The sequence below is a fragment of the Larus michahellis genome, chromosome 6 (genome assembly GCF_964199755.1).
Source record: "Larus michahellis chromosome 6, bLarMic1.1, whole genome shotgun sequence".
Classification (NCBI taxonomy): Eukaryota; Metazoa; Chordata; class Aves; order Charadriiformes; family Laridae; genus Larus; species Larus michahellis.
Genome location: NC_133901.1, coordinates 54,125,059 through 54,141,726, shown reverse-complemented (window position 1 = coordinate 54,141,726; position 16,668 = coordinate 54,125,059). Strand labels below are relative to the sequence as shown.

At 40.1% G+C, this 16,668-nt stretch overlaps 1 protein-coding gene and 1 long non-coding RNA gene across 2 annotated transcripts in view; one reads left to right on the top strand and one right to left on the bottom strand.

Annotated features, from left to right (window-relative positions):
* The window catches only part of STAMBPL1 (STAM binding protein like 1), a 24,246-nt gene extending 7,578 nt beyond the window's left edge, over window positions 1-16,668 (bottom strand). Inside the window, exons 1-5 of the mRNA XM_074592463.1 lie at window positions 16,530-16,668; window positions 5,321-5,515; window positions 4,198-4,415; window positions 2,706-2,781; window positions 1,194-1,289 (exon numbers count right to left, since the gene is read on the bottom strand). Of these exons, the coding sequence (XP_074448564.1) occupies window positions 1,194-1,289; window positions 2,706-2,781; window positions 4,198-4,415; window positions 5,321-5,404 (474 nt within the window). The 5' untranslated portion in view covers window positions 5,405-5,515; window positions 16,530-16,668. The remainder of the gene's footprint in view (window positions 1-1,193; window positions 1,290-2,705; window positions 2,782-4,197; window positions 4,416-5,320; window positions 5,516-16,529) is intronic.
* LOC141745194 (uncharacterized) lies at window positions 654-16,536 on the top strand. Its single transcript, XR_012587699.1, has 5 exons — window positions 654-1,735; window positions 7,579-7,718; window positions 11,135-11,179; window positions 14,176-15,831; window positions 15,935-16,536. It is a non-coding gene; the product is annotated as an uncharacterized LOC141745194 (long non-coding RNA).

Sequence of the window (16,668 nt, the reverse complement as noted above, 5' to 3'; positions counted from 1 at the left end):
AACTCTATCCCCAAAAGTAGTATGATATGGAAGGAAAACCAGTAAGGAAGGAATTCCTAACACAAAGCTTCCAATCTGCACACCTGTGGTGCTTTGTGTTTTCACTTCAGTAGGGATAGCACCGGCCTCATTTGCCTGTTACAATAAAGTCATTAGAAACAGACTTTTCAGAACGGTGATGGCAAAGAGACTAGACACAAGTGTAAGCCCTTACAATTTTCAATGCAACAAGAAATCCACAAGCACGTGGGTTTCCTGCATAGATTTCATAATGCATTTTGTTAGTGGGTTCTGTTGCTTGTCGCTGCTGTTTGCATAGGTTGGTCGACTTTCTCCTGCTGCTTTCTTTCCTCAGCTTTCCCTGGGCTGCCTGACCTGGCGTTGGTGCAGAGCCTGCCCAGCCTCAGGCACATCAGGTGCCTTCTCCACTCTGGTCTATGCCCCCTTGTCCCCAGGCCACCTGCTGTTCCACAAACTGCAAGGGAAGCTTCAGGTTTCAACAGCCTGGCGAAGGGGAGCAGCAAGCATCTCCAGAAGCAAATGAAAAAACCAGAGCAAAGTCATTTCTTAAAAGTCGCAAGCAAAATAGAGCAGGAAAGAAAGCCTTAAACCAATCGGTGACAGGAATATGGGGTTGGGGTGGTGGTGGTGTTTGTCCTGGTTTTTTGTATGTTTTTGTTCATAATACCCTAGGTCAATTTTAAGGGAAGGAAAGAAAAAGATGTTTTTTTCTCAGATGCTCTTTCCAAGACAAGTTTTTAAAACTACCGATCCTCTTTTCAGTGACTTCAATACACAAGATGCAAGTATTTACAGTTACTTGAAGACTCAAACAGGATCAAGCAAACTTAAGCACATTCAGAGCCAAGGGACCTTTTCCTCATACTCATGTAAGTGTATCAACGGTATCCTTTTTATAAAACAGGATCAGAGTGTACCAAAGACCTAATTGCATATTTGTAGATAGTTATTAAGTAAATATCACAGCACATTTATTTCCAAGCACACACTTCCATTACTTATTTTCAAATGACCAACAGATTAGATTCTGAGAAGTGAAAAGTCATTCTAAGCAGCCTGTGAAATGGTTAGGTTCTTGTAGAACTGGCATTTCACTGCTTATTTTTTAAGAAGTTTTAAATGACAGAAAAATATTCATATCAACAATAATTTAGTAATCGTATAAGACTTACTTTGTTTTGCATGTATTCTTGATATTCTAAGTTGTATTTTTTTAAAAGATCTCTCTTCAATTCATCTGTCCTTGGAAACGCAACCTCCTTCAATTTCTTTGGGGTGGGATGGGAGAGAAAGATAGGTAAGTTTACTTTACACTTTTTAAAAGAACCACCTGGAAAACAAACTCAGCTGTAATACAGATTTTAAAAAATACAAAATAGAAAAAAATACTGCTTTTCTCCCAGGAAAGAAAGGAAGAAACACATGCTAAATCATCAGCTTATGAAACTTCTATAGTACACTGATTTCAATAAAGTTATATTAATTTATGTCAGTGAAAGGTGTAACATGACTACTTATCTCAAGGAAAGATTAGGCCTTTTTCTAGCAATCTGTTATATCTGTTTTGTTTAACAAGCATGTGATGACTAACGTATTTGTTGTAGGTGTAATTTATAAAAAAGCTAAGTCCAACATTCAACGTTTTGGGTAGGATCATCACATTTTTCTCTGGGACTCCCTGGACAGAAATATGACTGCATATGCCCATTTCCAGGTGAGGAAAAAAAGTTTATTTGCTGAAATAGTACAACCTGTAGCTTCCTGTGACAGCCCTGGCAGATAAAAAGATTTTGTTTCATGAAACAAAAACAATGCCCAAGGCAGAGATTACTATAGAATAATTTAGAGGCTGTAGGGAGGGAAGGAGACCATGGGCTTAATCCTAGTGAGCGCCATCGGAGGGAGCATGTCAGATGCTCTTTCTCAATAGGGATGTTTTCCTAGATTGTGGGCCACAGTCAAAAATTTGGCATGAAGCATTTTGGCTTTGGGTATGACATTATTCCACTTCAACAGTAGAGAAAGCATGCAAATATGGCAGCATGAAGCAAGAGACACTTATGCTTTTTCTCATTGGGCAATTCCAGATGTTTTAAACTCAGTATAAGGCTGTATTTGAAATGTCTCTTTTAACAAAAAAAAAAAACAAAAAAAACAAAAGCAAAACTTTTTTATTTACAGGTGGAGGAAAAAAATCTGGTAAAAAATAAGTAAATACATATTTGATAATAAAGAAAGCAAAAATATACTTCGATTATTTAGCAGGGTAAGGAAATACTGCACAGGCACCAGTAATGCCACATGCCTTTCTTTCCCTCTGCAATAGTCAGTTTGGACCATTAGCTACTTGCATAATTGGGACCAGCATCAAACTCTAAGTACTGTTAAATCAGTGTATTTTTAACATGTAAGCTTTCAGAAACGGGTGTACCTGGGTTTCCAACAATCTACCAACTTACTCAGAGACCATTCTTGTTCACCCTTTAGGATGATAATTTAATTTCCATTAATGATCAAGTGATTAAACCAAAATAAAACATGAATGACTACTGCAGAAAGGTATCATAAATTCAGCTGTGGTGGCTGATGTGGGCTATGTGCACAGGGAGAGAAAAGGACTGTTGGGAAGGAATGGAGAGATTCTGGGGGAAACATTTCTTAAAGGCCAGCAACCATAACCCTACCTTAATAATATCTTGTTTTTCTGGTACCGCACATTGGTGATAGTCTGGGTGACTAGGCAGCTTTTCTACAAACAACCTAGGAAATTAAACATGCATGTGTTCACCTCAGTAGCCAGAGGAATATCCACAATAGCTTCTATGTTGACAGAAAAATCAGTTTCACATAACTGTTAAACACTGAATTCCAGATGACGTGGAGCAGGTTGCTACATATTCCTTTAAAGTGACACTTAAATTCTTGTATAGACTTGTGTGGGACACATGGGGTAATGACAGAAGATTATTTTCTACATCTGAATATATTTTGGTTTTCATTAGTTGGGTTAAAAAAAGCAGCACAGCCAGCACCTAAAAATAGCCCACAAAAGCACCCTCCACTCTAGCCAGTGTTAATACATCCTGTTTCTACTGTCTTTATCGGTCCTTAGCTGAAATGCTGAATCTTAAATGGGAAGTCGAGAATGCAGCACTGACTATCATCAAAGCAGTTATTTTTACCAGACCAAGCTGCATAGCTAACAGCTGTATTATTGACCTACCCAGACATCTAAATTATGGCAACACTCGGCTGCAGAGAGTGTGGAACACGCAGCTGCTATCATTTTTTCAGCAGTTTGTACAATGTTCACCTCCAGTCTGGATCTCTTTTTATAGAGATACAGCCATTTAAAATCAAGCAGAATAAGAAAGATCTGGTCTAGTTTTCAGAGTATGGGGAAAGAAAGGGGGGGAAAGGAGGTATCCTGTTATAAAAATTTTAAAATATGCATATTAGAAAAGCCCCTTTCAGAAGTAAGGAAGCAACCCAATCAATTCTACAGCAAAACTAGCTAGTTAAAAAGTTTAAACCTGCGATGGATACATTTTTTCAGCTGGCTATTTTGACAGTTTTAATAAAAGCTGTCTGGATTTGTTTTTTTGGGTGGAAAGAATAATCATACAATGAATATATGTATTGTGGATTTTGCATATACTCCTGTGAGAAGCAATAAATTATACTTAATCCTTTTGGGGAAGAAAAGCAACAAGAGGCAAAAAGACATTTTTTCATGTTTTTTAAGTGCTGTGCAATACTGCAATCTTTCAGATTGGTGGACGCTCGTATCTCGTAACTATTAAAGGCTCAGAAGTCTTATCTAAACATTGCTTTTTAACCCATGCACTCTATTTATCCAATGTGCTGATAGATACAGAATAATCTGTGGGAAACAGTGCTCATAGTATAGCCTGGTACAATAAACTTAAACCTCCGTGTATTAGGTTAGTTCACACATGGCAGTTAATAGAAGGATAAGACTATTACATTAACAGATGAGATGAAATTATAACAAAGCCTGCGATTAGAATAAAGATCTCCAGAGAACAAAGCTGTTCTGGAAGAACACACTAAACATTTTTCTCCTAGTCTAAAGGGGTGCCCTGTTTTCACTGCAGCTCTTCATTTCAGTTTACTCAGAATTATAAGTTGTAATGACTACAAATGGTTTCTTACGTTATGAACTTGTTATAAAAGACAAAAGCATTCTCCAGATTTCCCTCCTCCATATATACTGATGCCATTCGCTCCATCTCTACTCCAGATCTAAAGTAACGACGCGGCGTGATCTCTTCATTGATTGTGATATTGCTGCCAAGTTTGCTTAAGGCACGTACTCTCTCTTCTGGGGTCACAGAGATGTCTGTGTGGTCAGGAATAGCTACTAGCTTTTTCTGAAAAAGAACAGAGAGATTAGCAAAGAGAACCAGATGTTACGTTCCACTTTCAGTAAGTGATCTCATTCAAGAAATAAACTCCAGGGAAATCTTCAGCTTTTTTCTCAAAATAGGCATTGGTTTCCCCACCGGTAGCCACAGTTGAAACATTGCAACATGTTTCTCAATTGCAAATAAATTGTGAGTGTGATTACAAATAAAAAATGATCTTATCCCCCTCCCCAAATCTTCAAACTACAAAAAAATCCCAGGAAAAAAACCAAGGTAAAATTAAGTAAACCCCCGTAGAAATGATCGAAGGCAACACAGAGTGTGTCCTCTTTAGAATCCCACATACATGAAATTCTACAGGATTCTGCCTCAAGCTACTGAAATAATTTGGTGGAGGGCCTGAATACTCCTATTCCACGACGCATAGGGTATGACTGCTGGGTATAGTTCAGCTAACAAAGAGCAGTAAGTTCTCCTGGTCAGTCAACAGTTCACTTCAAATGTTCATTTCCAGTTTCAAATGAGGCATCTGAAGCCTAAAAAGTTAGAATTAACTCCCCTGAGAAGAAGCACAGCTGTGTGCTATAATCATTACCTTCCTGTTAAGTAGTTAAATAATTGGCTACTGCAAGTTGCTTCCTCTTTGAAAATTTTTACTGTATCTGTTCAAAATGTTCACTTCAACTTCTTAAAAACCTGATGACTGAAACAAGCTAAAACCCCATAAACCCCGTATGTAGAAATAAAATAAATTCCAACAAACCCATTGGGCAGAACATGGGAGGAACTGGCAGAGTGCAGGAAGAGACCCTTGTAGCTGACAGCAAAGGCTGCCTAACAGCTCTCTTGAATTGTGTCCTATTTGAAAGAGAGGGTGCTCAGCCATCAAAGCATTTCTTTGTCATACATACCAAGGAGCTGACAGTGAATGGTTGTTCCATGTTGTTCTCTGTCTGCAAACCAAGGAGATCGCTCTTTCCCTCCAAAGTCTCCATCTGACTACAAAGGGCGGTATCAATCCAGCACTCAAGATTTGCAGTCAGCTGTCTCAGGGTTTATTAGCCCAAGGAAAACTTGAACACAGATACATTGATTGTGGTCGTGTGCTGGAAAAAATATACCAAGTCATTCAGACTAGAAATACATTCAAATGTCACATAAATTTTCATGCCTGCACCGACTCATTACTTCGGTATCACAGTACTTACATATTTAATAACAATCTAAAATCTACCAGGCATCTAAAATTTAAAATGGGAATGCATGGGGGCTTACAGAAGAGTTGCAGACTATCTGACCTCTTCTAATGTTATTACAGTGGGTTAGAACACAATATAATGAATTATTTTTACAGTTTTTACAGCCACTTAAAAAAACCTCAACTTTTGAGCAGAAAGTGAAAAAACTCAAAGGTCAAAGACTAACCACAGAATCTGTGTTTCCTTGAGCGTATGTTTTGACAAACATATTTATAAACAGTGTGAATCTGACATCTTTTTTCCTGCTAAGCCTATAATTAAAAATAAAACTTAGCATAAAAACTCATATCAGTAACATAAAGCAGAGAAAATATTTCAAGCACCACGTGTTCCACGTGCACAGCTTGCTGATTTCAACAGCACTCAAAATATGATGAAGTCTGATGAATCAACTGGTAGTAATTGCTTCTTGCACAGCTCTGAACCAGTAAAGACAAATATTTAGACATGGTGTGGTCATCAGCAAAAAAAAAACCAACCCAACAAACATCTGAAAGGGAAATCAATTATTTAAATTTTAACGGAAATACAAAAATGAAGCTCCTAATGTGGTTTTTCACTTCCGTGCACTCAATCTAAACAAATTTGATCCTGAATGTTGAAGGCACTTTATGTATTTCAATAAATACGCCTTATGCTTTTGTAAAAGCATAAAGAGTGGGTTCAGCAAAGCTATTTTCTCAGCACACCTCTCTCTAGAGGCCAGAGGGCTCTGGGTTAGAGAAAACCAACCCTAACGTGTTTTTAGCTGGCTGCATTTCTCAAGTATTCGTTTCTGTATTTCTGTCTCCCTCCTTTTTTTCCAAGAACTAACAGTATCTATTAGATCAGTCTTTAATTTTAACAATTAGTGCAAATATTACAGAAAACATTAAATTCATTCAAGTAATACACTTTCTTTAAAATAATCAGACCCATCCTGTTTTACTTGTAAAAGCCCTTACTGGTATGCTCCTTCTGCCTTATTAATTCCGTCTTACTCTGCTTTTACATATGACCTCACAATCTCAATGAGTATGTTCTTGCTTCATTTTACACCCATGCTTTCCATTTTCAAGGTTTTTATTCTCATCGTCAGGTATGTCACAGGTCTTTGAATTCAATTTCAAGACCTGCTTTTTTCAAATTAAGGTATTCAAAATGCTGTCACAATTTGTGACAAAAAAAGTGGAGCATGGCTTATGCACCCAAGGCATCAACATTAGTTCTGGTTGCAGTGCTAATGGAAATGGTTCTCTAAGCAATTTAATTTTACATAGATGGAGCTCTGGTATAAATGATCAGCTTGGCAGGAGAGCCTATTCATTGCCTATTCACAGGCTGCAGAAAGGACCCATGGGACAACAATAATTAAATATTTTTGCTTTAGCCTGCACCAAGAAACATACTGCCTTATGGCTAGTTCCGCTTGAAACCCTTCTTCAGCAGGACCACGGTCGATGTGTTGGTAGACTGTGAAAGGTGAGGGCTAAAAGCTTGGCCAGTGCAGAGCTCATGTTAGTCCTCTGCCGCTGCGACTCAGAATCTAAGCAGAAATAAAATCTTCAATAAGAGACTCTGCATTCATGTGCTTTGTGTGGCTCAGGAGTAACAGTTTAAAGAAATATCTCAGAGCTAAAAAGCATAGATTTTGAAACCCTTTATTCACTCACTTATCCATCACATGAATTTTTTTTTATTTCCCCTAGAAGCAACTAGGAGATCTGCAATAGCTGAATGGGAGGCTCGTTTTGCTCTAAAGTATGAATTCAAGTATGACAATCTGAAAAATACTCTAGTCTTCAATTTATCAAAAAAAAAAATATTGTTCAAAAGTAAAGGGTGCAGAAATGCATTTCTGTTCAATTGCCTATTTCAATTAGCAGCTTTTGAGCAAGACAGCAGCTTTTCAAGCACTTTCTCCATTACAGACTTTCTTCAAAATCTGGTGAGGAAACGGACTCTTCAGAGAATGCTCTTGTGATGCTTCCCTATGGAGGACATAGGATATGGATCATATGCTTCTTTCAGCTGCTACCACACCTTGAAGACCTTTCAGCCTCGCCACTAGGTAAGTGGAAAAATGTTAGTGCAGCAAGTGAGAAACACAAAAGCCAGTAATTGGTGGGGTTTTGGTTTTTGTGGTTTTTTTTTTTTTTTTTTGATGTGTGGGCTTTTTTCATTTTTTTTTTGGGTTTGTGGGTTTGTTTGTTTGTTTGTTTTGGGGGGGCTAGTATTCCCAAAGAAGTCTTTGTTAAAGAAGTCTGTGGTATCCCCCGATCAAGATTTCTTTGGAACTGGCACAGGAAGACGTCAGGGAACCCTTTACTTGCAAAGATTTCTCATCTTGGTCTCTAAGCATAATAAAATTATAAATATGTTATTTCAGTGGTATTTTTAACCTAAAGAAGCATTAAAACTAAGGAAAAAAAAGTGTAATAGCAGGTATTTTAAAGAGGAGACATCTGGTAGCAGCAGAAACTCACAGTTCCTCAAAATTGTGTCAGAGCTTTGAAGAAGCTCTGCAGAGAGAAGAAGCCAAGCCACAGTGCAAGAGCTTAGCAGAAGAATCGCTGCAAATAAAAGAGGAAACTGACTTTTTAAGTCAGTTTCAGGAGCACATTAAAACCAGACACCGTAAATAAAGAAGAACTACTGGGATGAATTTATATTCCTTTTACAAAAATGTGAAATAAGACTCAAATAAATTAGCTATTATTACAGGTGGCAGCACAATTTAAAAAAGAAAAATGCTAAAAAGAACGTGGGCTGTCTTATGAGTGCACTCCAATATATTATCCTTAACACGTGGACACACTGGCCAGAATTATAAATCATTAATCATTAAAATGCAAAAGGTTAAGCTTTACTAAAAACACCACCGCGGGCATGTCTGTCGGCTCCCTGGAATGCCCCTGTGCATAATGTTCCTCCTGGCACAGCTTCACAGTCACCTTCAGCTGGTCAAAGGCCATGACACTGCCAAGGGGCTCCTCTCCCCCCATCAGACTTCTTTGTACCTCCACTTTGTTGACACCAGTGACTTCAAGGCAAGTTGTAGCTGATCCAAATTAAAATCAAATGGACTTTCAAAATTAATTACTTCCTCCTCAGACTCAGACTGTAAGGGAGGTGGCAGAAACATGAAGCCAGCAAAACACTGGCCCTTTCTGCAGCATCGCTGTCCTAGACTGATATGAGCTGGCTTTGAAAATGCACCCCATGAGCTTGTACAGCGCCTACAAGAATTGCCCGGTTCTGATGAGGTACTCTTTTTCTTCTGGAAATACACACTCATATTTCACTCTACAAGAGCAAAGAGAAAGTCAAATGTCAAACCTCCGTATGCAACAGAACCTAATTATATTCACATATACAAAATAGTTATGCTAATACAGTGAACTACACTCCAACCCCAACCACAGGGGATAAGTAGCAATGCTAGCTTGGAGCTGTCTTAGTCTATTAGAGTGTAAAGTGCTCTAAATTCTAAGAGTAAACACGCATTTTTCTGCCTTTCAATTTCAGACACTCCAACTAACTTAGAGTTTGATAATGTCTGATTAAAAAGAAGTATCTGGACATTTAGAATGCAAATCAAGTTTTTTTCTAATGATGGATTTTCTGAGAGTTGTTATCAGAATATAAGAATTTAACATCCATTCAACAGTTAAGAAATATTTCTTGACTTCATTGCTGACGGCACTCCTCATCAAATCCCATTTCTTCCTCAAAACCCACTTGTTTTCCTGCATGATCCAGCTTATTATACTAGGCATTAATCCTTTGTAAAATCCAGCTTTATTTAGTCAAAGGCCCTCAGACACAGAAACAGAGCAAAGAAAGAAAATTGACATTTTGAATGACACTGAGAGTAATTCTTTCTGTTCACACTAACAAGGATGGTACCAAGTACCAGGGCAGTGAAAAGCAAAGAGCGCAATTTTAACCTAAAAGTATAAGCAAATAGTGGTAGAGGAGACAGAATAAGTGTATCAAGGCGTATCAAGTATCCCAAGAATACGCTAATAAGACAGAGGTGGGATAAGAAGATCTGGAGAATGCATACACAGACTCCCACGGTTTTCTGAGAGGTATAATATCAAAATCCATCATGAATTCTCCAGTGCCTTCACCATTCAGTGCATGCTGGCGTGGTTCAAATAATTGCCAGTACAGCTGGAAATGACCAAACAAGAGCCCCTCTGCCTGTGCTCCGAGGCAGGGAGGTACAACCCAGCTAAGTTTGCAAAGCTAATTAGTTGTGGCAGCAAAATGTGGTACACATGGCAACACAGCAAGGCCTGTTTAGTGTAAGTCCTTCACTGAAGTAACCTGCCCATGTGAGACGGCTGGACCAGACAACGAAGCCAAGCATGGACCATTCTCTGCCAAAGGATGTACCCAGTGACTGGTGGTACCCTAGCGGGACTCGTGTTCCTTAAACCTTCTAGAGCCCCAAAGAGGAGCTCAGAGTACCGGTGCCTCCCAGAAATGAGCTGACTGCAGAGCACAAGGACTGAATTTCAAGTCCTTATCATCATCTTGAGGCTGCTTTTCCTTCTTCAGCTCTTCAGAAGAGGTTTTTAAATGTTGAAGGAGCTTTTTAGATTTTTAAACAAGAAACTGCCTAACTTCAGTAAGTACTAGTTTAATCATTAGTTTCCACTTTGTAACATTAGTTACTTTGAACCATTGTTATTAGTCACATTGAAAGGTTGTTATTAGTTATGGGGAAACATTATTAGCTACTTTGAAACATTATTAGTTATTTTGAAACATTGTTATTAATTACTTTGAAACATTAGTTTTCCCTTTGTAATGTGTTTTTAAATTCCAAGGGAATTCATCATAACACATTGCCTTCACTGTTGTCAGCAACACCTGTCAGGATTTTGACTATTGGCCTTACTAAAAAGCTGCATTAAAGAGATCACTGCTACAATTTTCCAAAGCACTTTTTGCATTCAAAGCTTAGGTTCTGTTAAAAAAAATAACAGGGACTTGGGGCATCAGCAATGATTTATTCTTCGCATATTTTTTATTAGTGGGTTATTTCAGATATACTCATCCTTTTGTTTGATATTTTGGTGGAATGTAAAGCCCAGATATGGTTCCCATCAAAATCATTCACTTGAGTTCATTGGGATCAGGATCCTTACAGTGTATCTAGAAATATTTGCTAATATAAGAGCTAAAACGTGTCACAGTTCCATTTTTTACTAGCTACTCTTGAGAGCACTGTTCTGCATTCATCCTAGGATAAAAGAAAAAGAAGCTTACTTTAATACAGTAATAAGAAGTTAAACCAGAAATACTCTGTTTTACTACACTGTGAAGAGTCATGATTATAGAATCCTAGAATAAAGGTGTGCCTCAAACCATAAAGGGGTGAAGTCCTCACTAAAATAACCAAATTAGCAAGTGCAAAATCCAGGTTTTAATTGCCCATAATGGAACTAAATTATCTCTACAAATTTGAAACAGGGAATATCCAGTGATTGGCAGATGAACATAAAGGACTGTTTCATGGTAAGTCGTCACCCATGATACCTATATTTTTGTACTTTGAAGTGGCTGTTCAAGTGAATTTTGTGAAAAATAGGTTAGATATACAGGTACCTAACTCATTCAGCTCTTTTTGAAATGCCATGCCGCGTATTGGCACAGCACATAATCATTTATACACACACTTGGGTTTGGTATAAAATATGCTAAAAACCAGCCTAGGTAGCAAACTGCCTTCTGTTGGTTCTCTGCAAAAAGAAACAGCATGTTCATCTGTCAACATGTTTTTGAAACAACCGTTCACCGTTATAGCAAGTGATTCAGCTTGTGTAGTAAAGTAGTCTCTTCTGGAAAAAAAAAACCAAACCTCAAACAACAAAGCACTGAATGTCATGGCAAGATCATTCTCTTGTGCACAGAAAAATACCAATTAACCAAAACCAAGAGAAGGGCCTTTCAATGGAGAGAAGTACTGCAAGGAGACACTTGCTGAGAACCTCACACCTTTCGTTGGAGAAGTTGCTCTTCATAGTAGGAGCTACCAAGCTTGGCTCTAGAAAAGCCTGTCTCAGTAATTGTTCATATTTTAATACTGACCCTTAGCTCCATGGATCCATTTAAATACCATTGCCAAGACCTCCTTTCAGGCCCCACTAGTTCCCAGAGGCAGCTGCTGAGCTATACAATTGTGTCTTCTAGAAGGGGGTCAAGGTTATATCGTCTTTTTCACCTGCTGTGAAGGACCAGTCCCACCTAGCTCCCAGCAGACTGTGCCAGTGGCATACAGACAGTAGCATCTTCACCTCCTTATGTGCAGAGGAGATCCTCCATGCTCAGATCTGCCAAACCCAAGTCTTCCTGGTATGGTTACACCCCTCAGTGCTGTATCTTACATCACAAAATTGAGATTTATTTTCATCTAAAGAAAATGTGGGTGTTTTCTCACAGTTAAAAAAAGTAAGAATAATGATTTGAAGTCTTTTAAAATTGTTCTGCAAATATTTGGAGGACTGCAGTCAGTTAACGTACCTACTTAAATATCATTGTTTTCTAGAAAGGTTTTTCATTTGGAACAGACAGAAACATTACTGCATTAAGAAGGTACATCAATAGAATTAGATTGCTACTGGGTCTGCTAAGACTCTGATAAACTACTATGCAGATAACGTCCAAAATGACACATGCAAGAGCCTGACTTTTACAGAGAATATGAATGTAGAACCTACAGGCTTTTCCCATTGCTTCAGAGCCGACCTTCACCTATTTTCTTACCCATTTTTATACAGACTGTTTTGCAGTCAAGATCTAGTATGTCCATGCTACTACAACGTAACCCTGTGCATTTGAGTTGTATACACATAGGTGATGGCTCGCTACCAGATTTATTAATATGCTCTGTTGACAAAGACGTTAGTCACTTTTAAGAGAATGCCCTGGAAACCAGGCTGGAAATATTGGACATTGAAACATTCGTCTGTGAACTGCTGACAGCTCTTTCTCTTGTGGTTTCTCGTGTCAAAACACAATCCCTCCCTCCATCTCCCTGTTCTGGTAACACCAGTCAGTTTCAGCAGAAAAGCATTTTTAACATAATGGATAAAGTATCACCAATGTTAGAATGTCTCGGATTACAAGCAATAGCCTTCTTAGGCAGTCACTGAAATATACTTATGCAACACAGAACAGCATCTTTCCAGTGACCCACTAAAAGGACGTTCTAGAGGTTGCGTGGAAAAACAGTGCCGTTTCCTTCCTTTGGGAAATCTGTGACAATCCCCCATCAAAATTAGTGTAGCAGGGCACAGTAAGGCAGAAGAGGGCACAAAGAAAAGCAATAACTGTTGTTATATATAATTTGCTCCAATACGTAACATCACTGATAAAACTAACTTGCAGCATGAAGACAAGAAGCTGTGTTGCTAAGGGAAACAAACGAGAGGCTAAAATCAGCACAGAGGTCTGCAACGCTTCATAGGCTTCCATGAAACAAAGCAAGCATGACTCCTTGCATACCCTCAGGTTTCACAGATTTTTCTGCCTGTAGCCCTATTTCTCTCAGAGGCAAAGTCCCACTAGGAGAGAAGGGTTAAGAACCTTCCTGTTCTTCCTGTAAAAGGCAATGATTTTTTCTGGCAATATTTGCTACTTAATTTTGTAGCACTTTCAGACTCCATAACCTCTGATACGGACATTTGTTAATTGGGTGAGCAACCAGTTGCAGCAATTAATTTCCTTTTCTGTCTGATGACAAATTCCTATTCTGTCTGTCTTCTTATGGTTCACAATATAGGTGACAAAAAAAGAATTTAATTGACATTTCTGACATACAAATTCACAGTTCATCTGAATTGCCTATAAGGAATGATGCTTGCCTCGTGGCCTCAAATCTAGAAAAAATAATTTGGGGCATCAGTTCAATGGGTTCTCGCTATTTTGTACGTTAATGGTTAAGTAAGCAAAGTGCAGATAAAAAATGGATAGTGATATTACCTACAGGATGGAGTGTGGTCAACCAGTACAAATAACTACCACGTAATCTGGCATGTTTCTGCAGTGCAATGCTTATATTAAGATAATACGGTTAGCTGATTTCATAATGAAGTCTTTGACCTCCTGCCCTATCCTAGATGATTCAGGATGTCTCATGCCACGAAGAGATGGAAAAAAAAACAAATCAAAACAAAACACCAAAGCCAAGCAGGAATGCCTGGCTATGAAAAGAATTCAGTGTGCTTTAGACCAATTTTTCTACTTGGATAGTTACAATGTTTGGTTTTTCTTTTAGAAGGTTGCTCAGTTTGACAATGATAAGCACATGTTTTATAGCAGCACTGACTGTAATGCAGCCAGCTCATAGGGCTGCTTGAAAGTCAGCGGAATTATCCAGAATATCAGAGCTGAGCGCGATGACTTGTGGCTAACATTCTACCCACTTGCAGGCCAACAGGCTCTTCGTCCCAGTGAAGAGATGCACAGACTACCTTTGAGCCTATTTCCAAATTAATTGTTTTTCCCTTCAGGACGAGTCTGATGACCTTTGCAGCCTATCCAGGCTCCTTTCTGTATCAACAGAGAGAGACAGACATCTCTGAAAGTCAGTGAAAACCAGACAGAGAAGCTAAAAGAGGACGACACTTTCTAGTTGATTACGTGGTGAGCCCACGGTCTCCCTGATGTTGTGTGCTGAACCGTGAGTCATCTGGAGCTGCCAGTAGGAAGTGGTAGGCAACGGGTTGTGTCTGAGCAGATGCCTGACTCACAGATTACCATGAGGCATCATCATTTGCGTAAGACTGAAAATGCTGGATTTTTATAAAAGGGATGCCTGTGCATCTAAGTCACTACACACGGATCATTCAGGAACTGTATGAGCACGATTGATTTCTTTCACAGACTGATACTTCTATTTATATTGGAAACTATGACCAGAAAATATGTTTTCTGGTATGGCAATCTAAATGTTAAATATTTATTAAAATTATACAAAGACTTTCATTACAAGACAGCAAACTAAGTTCCAGAACACAAACTGGAAATGTAACCTTTGAAACAGTAATAAAATCTTGGGAGTCAGATAAGAAGAGGAAAAAACGCCATTATGCATATATCTGGCAAGCAGAGACCAAATATTTATTTTTATACAGCATTTGCTCAGTGTCTTCATGCATAAGTCACCTTGTCACTCCCTCAGCAGTTGAAGATTTCACGACAGCCCTCACCTTGAGCTATACTCTTCCTCGCCTGGTGATTAACTTACAGGGAATGCCTTAAGGCATGACCTTGAGCAAACCTCATGCACGTAAAGAAAACTCATGAGAAATGCCTTCGCAGTATCCTCACGGCAATATCATTAACACATATGTTTGTGGGATTGATCAAGACACTGAACCCTAATTTTAAACATAATACTACAAAATAACCCCCCTGCACTTACAGCCTTTTAAAATACTATTTAAAAACTGTAACTATGAAATTTGCACGTACAGAATTACACAGGGTTTGGGAGGAATTCTTCCTACACTCTCCTGTGATCTATGAAGCTCTGGACTTGTCAACACTGGCCTTTCGTTTAGTTATTCATGCCTTTAGCACCTAGACATGCAATATACCAGGCAGCACTCCATTTAGCAGGTCGGGAAATCCAGCTGCTACAGAGTAACACAATATATTGCCTCAGCAACACCCTCAGCAACAAACCTGGACTCCATTCTCCCAGGAATATTTCACGAAGTTGTGGGTCTCTGTCCTATTTTCTAGGACCTGATGGTCTAAGGCAATTTGTCAAATACATGTATTAGCTACAGCTTTGGACAGTCAACCACTTTAGCCTGCAATGAGGAGAAAACCCACTTCTGTGGAGACAGAACTTTCTCAAAGCCAGTCTTTGCCTGAGGAATGAACTCCCTGGGAACTACAGTCCCTCCAAGAACTCATGAGCTCACCATTTTTCATTCTTAGCAGAAGGTGTGTTTTTTCCACCTGTGAGTTCTCAGACAAGCATTCAGAACCACATGCATGTGAAATAAAAAGTATTCCAGACAAAGAGGAAATCTCCCAGAAGGGACTTTTTGCCACCCTTCTGAAACAGGACGGTGCATCCGTGTGTGAGAGAAGTGAATTACGTTCCTCGGTGCACTTCGGAGGGACACCTTAGATTCTACAGAGGCCAAAATGAGGTAGGTACAAAATGAGATACCTGAGCAGAAATAGCTTATGAGAGAGCTACAGATGCCCAACGACCACAATGTGTTGTGTTTTTTCTTTTTTGCATCCTTTCAGTTTCTGTTCCGATGATAACCTTTCACATGTATATGGAAATCGTTTAAAAACAGAGTACTGCTATAAGTGTTTCTCTCCGAGAGACGATACCGTTCTGGACTCTGCTCCCCGCCGTGCTCTAACCACCCATTTTTGTAGACGCAGTGCCACGGGCAGCGTTACCCAGCCCAGCTTCGCCGCTCCCCCGCCTCCCCAGAAGTTGCCGGTGACACCATGATGCCCAGGCTGCCTCCCCGCACCCAGAGCTTGCTCCTTCTCTTCCTCCTGGCCCCGGCTCCCTGAGGATGTCCCTAACCCGAAGTTCCGCCCTGCCTGGAGGAGGGCGATTCCCGACAGGCCTCCCCGGGGACGGCGGCACCTGACACCCGGGGCGGGGACGACCCGGACCCATCGCTCACCGGCGACATTGGCCCAGCCGAGCCCGGCTGATGGAGCTCGTACCGGGCTCCCACCGCTCCCCGACCCCGGCGTTTCTTTCTCCTTCTTCCCGCAGGAACCGCAAAGCAGCGGGATGAAGGCGGCGGGGGTGGGGGGCATCTCCCTGCCCCTCTCTCCCTCTCACCGCGGGGGGGTGGGTGGTTGGGATGCTGCTTACCGGCTCCGCCATCCGTTCGGCCGCCGCTGGAAGACAAAGCTCAGGGGCGCCCGCCCCCACCGAGCGCCTTCCGCCGCCGCCGGCCCAGGTTACGGTGCGGGGCGAAGGGAGGAGCCTGCGCGGCGCCGGGGCGAGCGGC